General features: G+C 43.8%; 1 protein-coding gene across 1 annotated transcript in view; it reads right to left on the reverse strand.

Annotated features, from left to right (window-relative positions):
* Window positions 1-12266, reverse strand: part of LOC139303175 (glutamate receptor ionotropic, delta-1-like) — a 362737-nt gene that overhangs the window by 147743 nt on the left and 202728 nt on the right. Inside the window, exon 3 of the mRNA XM_070926903.1 lies at window positions 2496-2780. Within this exon, the coding sequence (XP_070783004.1) occupies window positions 2496-2780 (285 nt within the window). The remainder of the gene's footprint in view (window positions 1-2495; window positions 2781-12266) is intronic.

Consider the following 12266-nt stretch of genomic DNA (forward strand, 5'->3'; position numbering starts at 1 on the left):
GTGGTGTTTTCTGGGGGGAGTCTCGGCTGATCCGAGCCGGATCAGACATCCACACTCACACTTGTTCATATCAGAGCTGGGGGGCAGCTTGACATCAGAGCACAGCAGCCGTTAAATCTGCCCAGAGAAGGGGTCGTTTATTCCCCCCGACTGGGTTCATCTCACTCTGCACTCTTTTAAAAGAGCAAAGAAATCCACTCAAACACACCTGAACAACAGATATCGCTGTTTTGCTTCATATTTGTGACTATGATGATTTATTCATTTCTGATTCCTCCATGTGTGGATAACAGGGGAAACAGATACCGTGGCGTCCTGTCCAGCTACTGTTAGCACCAACAATAGAGTCTGATAAAAGAAAATGCTCCTGTGATCAAACACACTGATTAATTCTTTATTCTCCTTATTAAAATCCATCCTGCCAACGGCAGCAACGACCAAGACACTGCAGCGTTACACAGAGAGCAAACAAATAACACAGTGATGAAAACATCAAGTTTATTTTCTTCTTCCAAATCTATCAAAACTGTTTATGTTCTGTTTAAGTCATTAAAAAGCCAATATATTGTCATGACTCTCAAAATTGGTATCCGGATCCGTCACCAATCACATTTCCCCAGAGCTCAACAGTCCAGAACCCTGGAAAACTGTTTCAGAGTCAGATTCAACCATTCCTCGTCCTACAGGGGGTTTAATGGAGGGCCTATTTTAACAGAGGGAAACTAAAAATACCTTTTTGGTAAAAATGAAAAGAAAAACTTTCCAGAAAAGAAATCTTTCTATGAAACTAAAACATGACATCACAAGTACAACAGAGCCTTTAAAAAAAGGTCCTGTGCTGTTGAGATTACATGAAAGTACTTGAATGCCTCTTGACCCTATTACCAAGTAAGGGTCAAATGTTCCTTGAGATGGGAGGTGGACAGGAAGTAAAGGAAATCCCACATCTGCCATTGCAGAAAGAGCATTTTTCCAAAACTTCCAAATATATTAGCTGCAAAGATGCAGTATTTATGGACATGTTCACAGTGTGAGGATGTGCTGCTGTAAAAGAAAGGTTCTCCTCTGCAGCCTCCCTGTTGTCCTTTGGTCTTAATGTTCACTGAGCCACTGGTTCGTTATAAAAGGACTCAGATCCTGGCCTGAAGCGACTGATGCACTTACTCTAAATCACTCTGGATAAGAGTATCTGAGAAGCTAAATGCCTGCATCGCTCTATATCCTTATATTGTAATTGCCACCATCCTGTATCGATTACGCTCAAAAATCCATTGAGCCTAATGTGATTTCATTAAGATACAGTCCAAGTAAGCTATTCCAAACAAATACAGAGGAAGCAAAGTCGATCTCTGAAGTTTTGCTGCAACATCTGGTCATGGAAACCTTTCCAACGCCACAAAACATTGAAAATCATTTAGGCAGCCTGCAGCTCTTCCTAATGCTGTTTCATTTATTTGTCTACATGTATTCCAAGTGAATTTCCAACATCAGGTGCATGCAAATAGGTTTAAAATGGAATACTTTGATTGGTTATATGCAAAGAAGCTTTCTGTCCACATAGACAGAGAAAAGCAGGGGGCGCCATCATGAAACCAAAAAATAAAAAAGATGGAGCTGCTGTCACTGCCAGAGGTAGAAACACCAGCATGTTTACCACCTAAAGAGCAAACCTGTGTGAGCACAAGCGTGTGTCTTAGCTTCAGTTCTGTCTGAAAGAGCAGGTGAGTCATGAAGAGGTCGCGGCACCCTGCTGTGATACTTGGTCTCATGCAGAATGTTAAGGTAACCTCACTGCTGAAAGCCAAAGAAGAAACCGGTATCCCGCAGAGTTCAAATACCAGAAAGAACAACTATACTGTGTTGCATCATCCCAACACCAGGGAAATGAGAACAAAACTGTTATATAACATTCAGGTTTCCATGTCACAAACTGTTGGAGAAAATGGGCTTCCAAAGTATTCCAGACTCTAAAGAAAGAGTTAAACTTTCACTGCCGCATAAAGACAGAGAAGGAGTGTAAGACTGTAAAAACATGCAGTTATCTTTATCACCTTTTAATACACATATCACCACAGCCATCATTTCAAAGTTCAGTAAAACAGCAACATGAATGTCTGCAAAGTGAACGGTACTAAAACACTGCAGCTGACAACACTGATGCCTCTAAACAGGCCACCAATCAGTTAGCCACAAACCACATTCACTGTACGTCCGAGGAGTAACAGCAAGCAATATCACATAACATGAGAGATATTACTACATATATAACCCAAAAAGCTAGAGTCAAAATTACCAGAAAGTTTAAAATCATTATATTCAAAAGAGCACTTTTCAACAAGTTTCACAACTGCACACAGAACAGCTACATCTCAGAGTGTTTGCCCTCTGCAACACATACCACCGTTAAACAGCCAGTTTAATGTTCTATCTGCAGCATTCGTCCAAAATGCCCATAATTCACAGGAAGAGCAGTCCAGAAAACCAGTTTCACTTACCATACTCGATGTCGTAGAACACGATGAACTTCTGCCAGCGCAGCTCCTCCACCAGAGTCAGCATGACGTCGTTGAGGCGGACGGGCGGCCGGGCGGCCAGGGTGTAGCTCTGCCCTCCAGGGCTCGGGTTGAACTGGCAGGCAGTCCGCGGCGATCCCTCGCTGTTCCTCTGGATGTACAGGTGGGGGATGTGCATGGCGTCCGTCAGAGACTGCAGTGCGCTGGCTGACGCGCAGCCCGTCGAGGTAACCAACGCCAGTATGCCCTGGTTCATCAGCTCGCAGGCTGGGGGGAGAGGGGAAGAATAAAGTAGAGTCATTTCATTTGGTAGACAAAATGACACGCAAGCATTGACTGAATCAAGACAACTGAAAGAGCAAATAACGTCACTGAAGACAAAATCATGATTTCCAGAACTGGAACAAACACGTGACAGCAGCACACTTTCATAAGAGATGCATATCAGCGCAGATACCAATGTTAAATAACGTCTTGACCTCTCGCTGGATATCAGGCTGCATCGTCTTAAATCTACTGAACAGTCCGACGGGTGACCCCGTTGTTTATCTCTGCCCTGACCTAAACCTGCACTCCGTCTCTGAATCCAAGAGAGCAGATACTCGGACGATTAAACAGGCCACATATCCGGTCTGTTAAGGCTAAGCTAAAGGTTAGAATTTATCTGGCATGACTAGGTTGACTGGCAGAGTCATCTGCGATGTCCGGCTATCATCACAGTTTGTAAAAACTACAAACTACAACGAAACCTCAAAGGTTTCCACACATGCAGGGGTTGGATACAGTAAGCAGAATCGCATCTATGGGTTCATCAGGATCCACTTTCTCAAAAGTGTTTTGTTGGGTTGTTCCCATGACATGAAGGCTCCACAGTGTCTTTCAGAACCTTCCTAGAACCCTCTTTACCTGCATCCAGCCCGTAAACACCTTCCTCCAAAGCAGCTGACAATCAATACACCATCACTGGCACTAGCCAAAATAAACTCTCCATCAGACAAATGGAGACATAACCAACATCATCAAGTGAAGCAGGCCCCACATGGCCATTAGCATGCTAATCAACATTGCTCAGTGAAAAGAAATGTTACTAATGCTAACATTTTGCCAGCAGAAATTCCCAAAGCCAAGGCTACTTCAAAGTTATTTTCAAACTCTAACAGCAGTCATGAGGAGGATACCATAGCAAACAGTCCACCTCTAACATCATAATACCTCCAGCTTCATCATCATTTACCTCAGTTTCTCAGCATCAACCTCACCGGTACCAGCTGCAGCACCAGCCATGTTTTTACTGCCTGTTTAAGATCATTTCCTTACAGCTCCCCTCAACAGGGCGGACCTTTGCTGCTCTCAGCCCTCTTCCCCGGCATCCTGCTGTGGCACTGTAAGCTCCACAAAATATACCAGCTGCTATTGTTCTAAACACAACACAAGACCTAGTCTCAGAGGGACTCTGAGCAGTTCCCCTTAAAATAATGCCATCCTCCTCCCTGTCTTTAGCTGCTCTACATAATGCCTGCTCAAAAACATTTGGGGTCTTGGCCTTCAGGAACAAATCGAGTGTTTTCACTCAAGCACTTTGCTGTGTCTACAGGTGTATTGCTGTTGAAAAAGGCTTGTTTTAAAACCTGGCAGAATGAGATGAGAAGCTTTACCTGAAGGAACAGGTGTGCTCCTCGTTCATCCACTCACTAAGATGGAAGCAAATGATAGCTTGCAGCTAACTGTAATCCTGCCTGCCTCCGTGCCCCACACTCCACTCCAGTTACCTTTCTTTTTTTCTGCCCGCGCCCCATGAAAGCTGCCCCATGCCCAGTCCAGCCTCCAAACACCCATGTTGCTCCTGCCCCACAATATCCTTAAGTGCTGCCTCTAAGACTGACTCGTCTGAGTTGCACTTCCTGCTGACAGTTACACTCAGACAGTGACACTATCATCTCCAACCTTGCCTTTGCACATTTAAACTCCCTGTTCCATACACACAGTGCTGAGGCAGCGTGAGGCTCCCAGCTAATCATCCTCTCCGGGCTCTGCCCCTTTGAAGCAGGTACATCAAACCCTTTCAGGAGCCACAAAAGTCAGAGCGGGAGGCCAAACTGCAGACACCACAGTTTAGGTTTCTCTGGACGCCCTGACTTCTCTGTGCTTCTGCTGCACACACTTCAATGTCTGCATGATGGCAGGCCATGAGACGCATCGCCTTATCATCAAGAAGGTTTTGACAAAAGATTACTCTTTGTGATCCTCTTCGTGATGCCATGCATACTAAATACAGGGCTTTGACACGTCTTGCACCCTGCGTGAGGTGAGGTTTAGGTAGTACAGTCAGTCATATACAGTCGTTATTGTCCCAGAGAGAGATTTGTTTTCCACTTCTGTATACATGAGAGAGACACAGAGCATGCGCCGAGTGCGATGCAGTGCTTTACCTATGGGGACAAATACTGAAAAAAGTAACACTACTCACTGTTGACTTTAACCAAGACCACAATCTTTCCCTGACCTTAACCAAGTCTCTGGAGTTGTTTAGACCAGGGGTCGGCAACCCGCGGCTCCGGAGCCGCAAGCGGCTCTACAGCCTCCTTGTAGCGGCTCTACAGCCTCCATGCAGCGGCTCTACAGCCTCCATGCAGCGGCTCTACAGCCTCCTTGTAGCGGCTCTACAGCCTCCATGTAGCCGCTACAATGTAGTGGCTCCCTCTGGCCTTGACAAAAAAACATGAAAATGAATAACGTTTATTTCTTAATTTAATTTTTATTTATTTTATTTCTGTTTATGTTATTTGGGAGTTCGAGGTGATACTTAAACATCGAATTAAAAAAAAGTTTTAATAATTTGTCAACTAAAATATGCGTCACACTGACGTCTACAGCCCTCGCCTTTACCTGCAGGCGGCTTCTTCAGTGTCCGCCCCCCAGAGCATCTACTCTCAGACTTCACAAACAAACAGAAAGAGTACGCATTTGGAGTCCTGTCCATCTTTGGCTCAACATGCTTATGCGAGCAGGTTTCCTCGAGCATGAACTTCATAAAGTCCAAATGTCGCTCCCGCCTCACCGATGACAGCCTGCAGTCCTGTGTGCAGGTCACAGTCACACCTGACAGCCCTGACAGAGAGAAGATCTGCAGAGATCTTCACCAACACAAGTCACATCCAACAGGTGAGAACACGAGCATTTAATAGGCTGTTAGTTTTCAGAAAAACCTTCATTTCAGAGCTGATGTGGTTTTGTTTGTGTGTTCAGGTGCGTCGGCTGACTGCTGTACGTGACAGAGGAGGATGACAGCACACTGAAATGGACTAAAGTCACAAACATGCCTAATTGTATGTTTACTTTTTTTAAGCTGTGGCTATACGTTTTATTTATATTAAAGTGGGCTAGTTTCTATTTTATTAATTTTACACAAATATGGGAAGGCTGCATAGTTCAGTGTTTCATTCATGTCAGAGTTGGCCTCCACATGCACACTACATGTCTGTACGGGCTTTCCTTTGTTATAACAGGTATATATAGAAAAAGAATAAAACTTATAAAACTTTATAAGCTGTGTTATGTTTTGCGGCTCCAGACTATTTTCTTTGGTGGAAGAGGGGGCAAAATGGCTCTTTTGATAGTAAAGGTTTGCAGACCCCCCGGTCAAACCATGAAAACAACCTCTGGTTCATTTAGGTTTGAGGACCTTCCACTTTACCATAGATACTGCAAAGTAAAACCTTTTTCTATATAGTCTGTAGAGAGTAACGCTACTAACTAACTGTTGTCTATCAACTAAATCAACACAGGAAGACGAGGTAATCATCCATTGCTGTTATTTGAAATGTAACAGTTAAAGTTTCCATCATCATCAGAGTCATCTACTGTCAAACCAACACCTCCTAACATGTGCACGACCACATGGAGATCCTTTCCCCTCCTGAACTCAGGCAGACAGCCACAGTTTAGGCCTCTCAGCAGCCTTTCATCTCTGGTTAGAGCCAGACTCTCTCTGCAGGAGAAGATGTGTCCAGACTGAAAGGTCAAGAGATGCTCCAAAGGGCAGCAGGCATGTTATGACTGAGCTCCCACCTGGGGAAATGTTAAAAAAAACAACACATTTATGCAGAGGCAGAGGAGCATGAAGCATAGCCAGGTATCCTTCCAGGAAAAAACAGAAAAAGATAAAACGGCAGTGGCAGAACAGCTGGCTGGTCGCAGGAACCCTGCAGCTTAATGTTTGATGAGTCAAACTTGGCTGAACTCGGGCTGAATCTCTCCGAGTTGAGAACAAACGGAGGACAGAGCCGTGGAGGAGATCATCAACATTCAGCTGTTTTCTAAGTGTACAAAATTCATCTTTATTAAGGGAACAGCTTTCATTTAGCAAGTCCTGCTTCGTCAGCATCCGGCAGTTTCCAGAAGCGATGACGAGGCAATAATTCCACCAACAAAATTTGAATTGTCTAAAAGATAATGAGACAAATGTGAAATCTGTGTAAGTGCAGCTAATGAACTTGCACTGAAGCATTTAGAGTGTAATCTTGTATTAAATTAGTAAATGTTTTTGCTAAAAGCCCACCAGATAAGATTGGAATCTGAGTCTTCGGGTCAATTTAATAAAAATAAATCAGTCTGTCGCTGCTGATCTCACACATGATGGAGGTCAGGATGTGGATCTTCTTCAACAGCTGCAGGGGGACTCTTTAAGTCTTTAAAGTCAGCCTGAAGGAGCCGCTAATCCACCTGCAAGAGGAGTATTATTTCAGCTTTCTGCGGACGGTTTCACTGTCGTTTGTCGGCCTGCTGGGCATCAACAGTTCCGGGGAAAATCACTGGAGGCTTGAGACTTTTTGGATTTAGGTTGTTTTCAGTTTGGTGAGAGGTAATTTTGTACAATTTCCCATCAGCACTAGACACATTTGTCTTTGTTCACACCATCGTAGAACAGATTTGAATTGTCCCACTTGAGAGCAGATACCAGGATACAAGCAGCCCCATTAAAGAAATTACAGAACGTGTTACAGTACAAGTACATTCAGACACAGAGCAACATGATGAGTTTATTATTATTATTATCATTCTCTCTCCGTTAGCTCTGTCTGCTGTTTGCTGCTGGGCGGGTGGTGTGCGCTGGCTTTATCAGAGCGTGGTTGGTGAGTGCCGTAACAGACCAGAAAACTGAAACAATGGTTGAAAATAGACTAAATTCTCGATAGAGCTGAGGGGAGCCGCAAAATGAATGGTCATTTTATGTCACTAGTGACCCCTTTCACATTCCATGTTTGACCTGTTGTCAATTTAAAAACAACCGATTAGTGCCTCTTCAAGGATAAAAAAATAATTTCCCAGTTTGCTTCTCCAGTAAACCTCTGGGTCTGATCTTCAATTAAACAAAGATCCATAACAGGTCACATGTCTTTTGTTGATGTCTCTCTACATGACAAGAACAATCACATGTTTAATGAGCCTGAGATCATCAGAGATTGTAATTCGTAAGTCGGTCCAGCACTGAAATCACCGAGGACCAATTAGCATAATATACTAGAATGGGACTAATAGGTTTGGAGGCTTCAGAAACACAACGCCGGTAGCTGTTGGGATAACTCACTCAGCAGCCAGCTAAAATGATTTGGGTTGCGACGTGACTCACTCGCTCTATGAGTCCACAGTGAGTCATGGTTTCATCTGTGCTAAATGAAGCCTGCGCAATATTTAGCCGAAGCGACTCCCTGTGCATCCTAATGACACTTACAGAGTGACTCCTACCAGACGGTGGGGGACGAAAACCATTAGAGTCGGAACAAGACAAAGATGTCCGTCCCTCTGCCCCTCTCCTTATCAGTGTGATCTTTATCAATATCTTACTTCCAAATTAGCTCACAGAGAAACAGCAAACTCACCGTATCCTTGAGCAGGAGGTTTTGGATTTCTACAAAATCCCTCTGCATGTTATGGAGGCCTCTCAGGCGATGCCACAGTGGCTGAATGCATAATAGATGCAGGGACATGTTTTGAGATGTCTAAATATCACATTCAGGAATGCTCAGGCTCTACGTGGAGAGTGATTTGTCCAGGATGTAAACATCCGTACAGCTGCGTGTCATTTCTGCGGGTAAACAGATGGTCGTGTGTGCAGTGAGAGGCGGGAATGCACTATCAGGGTGAAAAGCTTCTTATCATACAAATGAGGATGCTCCTGTAGTTAGTTTCCTTGGCTATCGAATACATCACACACAAATAGCTGATGCTAATTGTTTTTCAGAGTAAACACCAATCTCATGAGCATGATTAGAGAATTGTATTTCTGCAAAATAAAACTTAAAAAATGATCAACTATGTGTTCAAAATCAATGTAAACTTGCTCCGATGTTTAAACAGCTTCTGACACAGTAAAACAAAGTTCTCTGCTGAGCAAAACATCTTGTAAAAGCCTCTGTGACATACTTTATTTTCCTTGAACAGATAACAGTAGAGGATTTCCAGCTCACTGAGTCCTGCAGCCACTTTGGCAGGTTATCAGCCTGCGCTGAAGTCCATGTTCTGAAAGTCTGGGTTTTACTGCCCGCTGGATGCACTTGAAGACGACGTTACCTTCCAGCTCGGCTTGACCTGAGCGTCTTTGAAAGAATCTACACAGCCTGCACGTAAACATTTAACAAGTCACACAAGACTTCTTATCTGTAGCTGAATCCACGTGTTGAAAATGCCCCTCGTTTCTAATATAGCGTACGCTCGTATCAGATCATCGGCTCATCCTGAATATCCAGCTGCTGCTTTTAATCTCACCTCCACCTTTTCACGGCTTCTGGCTCCGTGAATTAAGACGGCAGGATTGTTTTGAAGTTACTGCAACACAATAAGAGGGGAAATGAGATTCACTCATGTGTCGCAAAGAGGGCAGGGAAGCACAGATAATCGATAGGCAGTGGAAATAGATAGCCAGACTGGCATAACAAAACAAAGGAATTAGTGCTACTATACAAGGCCTTATTGAACAGATCACTGGCACGAGACAAAGCAGGGGGACGAGAGGATTCTCTGTTCCTTATTCACTCTTTGTCCTCCTCTCTGTCTATCTTTAAATCCCTCACTTCTACCAAAACATAATTTATTTTCTTTACAGTATTAATCCACTATATTAGCATTGAAATGAGGATTTATTTTGCTGCTGCTGATCAATCAAAAGATACGGCACAAGAGACGCAAACAACAGCGCTCATTTGCTCTTTTTGACAGCAGTGAAATTCATTCTCACTCAAAAATGTACTTGACAAGATAAAGAGAAATAGTTTTTTTACCAGCCAGTTATTGATATGTATCTTCTACAGAAATATGTTAATGCAGCTGATGGTGTAGGAGGCAGTCGGGGTGCATGGATGGGTCAACAAAACCTCCTTTTAACCCCAACCCAAACCTCTTTTGGGTTTCTTTTAAGACCACGATCGCTTCCAAACCATAACTGTGTGTTTATGTTAGTAACCACGGCAACACGAAGTAGTCACTTTCTTTTGGAGGGCACAAAGTTTCTAAAGGGTAATTACAAACAACTGATTTTGTAATTGGGCTCGGAGGACTGGTTGGGAGTTGACCCACATTATGATACAACTGAATTATCCTCAGCAGAAGTGGGTGGTGAGCATGAACAGTAACTGTCACCACAGGTGAACCATCACCTTCCTCTGATTCTCTTCCTCGATGTCTCCCCCCTCCTCACTTCCTCTGGGCTTTCTGCTTTGCTTCCTACTGTGTTTCATTTCATCCTCTGAAGTTAATCTCTCCATCATCGCCTCCAGTCGCTCGTCAACCATCCCTCCTCCATCCCCTCTGTCTCCCCTCCTCCTTTCATTCATCTGCTGAACTCCATGTCTCTCTTAATCCCCGTTTATTTCTTTCATCTGGATACTTTCAGTGTCTTTAGTAGTATGAGAACGTGGAGTTTCAGCATTCGTGGGGACTTGGACCTGCAGCTCTGGCAGCAGTACTGCCTTGCTCTGCAGACTGTGTGCTCAGGATGTGAAGGAAAACACTTTCACTCACACACACAGTTGTGTTTCCATCACTTCAGAGGACATGACATTGACTTACATTCATTTCTTACTGGCCTAACCTTAACCTCATCCTAACCTCGTCCTAACCTTGACCCAAGTCTCCACCCTAAAATGTAATGATTTACGTTGGACTTGTGTTTTGTCCCCGACTGTGTAAACAGATTTATGTCCCCAGAACATGAGTAATACTCACACACACACACACCTCCCTCTGTGTTCAACATGGCTCCCTCCGCCCTCCGAGCTCATTTTTCACCTCGAGCCAATGGGGTCTTAAATTCTCTCATGCTTAATTAAACTATCTATCTCCATGGATCTGTAGCCCCATTACCCATAACACCCTACACCACCACAACACCACCCCGCCCACCCCCGTAACCCCCTCACTGTTCTCAGCAATGTCTCTGTTAATAAGCGGGTGAAATGAATGACCTAATAATGCAGCACACCCAGACTTTATTAAGGCTGACAACCTCCAGGCTTCAGCCTCCAACCAACCAATGCCCTGTGGACGCTGGGAGAGTGTGTGGGAGTGCAAAGTGTGTGTGTGTGCATGTGTGTGTGTCCTCATACATTATCTTACATCGTTGTGTGTGCATATGTGCATACCCCCCCCCCCCTCCATAATGGGAAAAGATAGACTGAGAATCAAGGGCCCGGTCTTTCAGGTATCTTTCACCTGTGGGACTGTGAGGGGAAAAGAAAGAAAATAATGATCCTCCTCTGGCAACGCTGTCTTGTTCCTATACTAGTGAATAGTGTTGCCTTATATTTTTTAGAGGGGACATAACGGCTCCCTGGGTCACCTTTCTCCAGCCCAGGAAGTTCGACAAACTTATATCCAAAAAAGACTGCACTCTGGACCAAAGTGTCGGACTGACAGATGAACACCATCACTGACAAAAATGAGGCAGAAAACCATTTCAGAAAACTTAAATTTACCACCAGACATTTATCTAAACTTCTATTCTTTAGTATTAATCTGAACGTTGTCTTCTGATGAATTTGATGTACGTAACTTTTAACTTTTTGCGCTGCTTTTATCTTCCTTTTGTCTCATACTTGTGCTGTGAATCACTTTGTAATGTAGGTCTTAAAAAGCGCTGCATGAAGACAGAAGTGGACGTAGTTATCGTTATAAATTGTCAGCTCATCAATGAGGCTGCTCGCTCGTTTATTTAGCGCTCCTTTTCTTTCATTTTAAAGGCTGAATGTATGCCATGTTTCCTTACTATGGACTGAATGAGCTGTGTTGCTGAATAATAAAATGAATATCAGCTCCTGACTTCAGTGTATAAATATCAGCTGTCTCGGTCCAAGCCTCAGTGGAGCCGGAAACAACAGGATGAATTGGAGAAGTTGTAATCGGTAATGACTTTCAGGCCTGGACAGAGCTAATGTGCTGCAAACAAAACAAACCCATTAGCTGTATCGAAGCTCCATCTCGTCTCATCTCTCTCTGCATATTTCTTCTTAATTTACACTGACTGGGTCTCTGGATGCTTCTATCGAACGTGAATTTCAGAGTGCTTCTCTTCAAACTGTGAACGACATTTTGTCTGTTTTCTCCTGCAGAGCAGAGAGCCGCGCTGATTCAGCCTGGACCGATATTTCATTAGTGTGATGCCTACATCCTACAGCACCGCACATTTTACAAGATAACCAGTGTTTGTGCGGTATTTTTGTGTGTGTGTGAAGTAGTGGTAGTAAAAACCCAATTGCTTTT

This window comes from Enoplosus armatus, chromosome 20 (genome assembly GCF_043641665.1).
Source record: "Enoplosus armatus isolate fEnoArm2 chromosome 20, fEnoArm2.hap1, whole genome shotgun sequence".
In the NCBI taxonomy this organism is placed as follows: Eukaryota; Metazoa; Chordata; class Actinopteri; order Centrarchiformes; family Enoplosidae; genus Enoplosus; species Enoplosus armatus.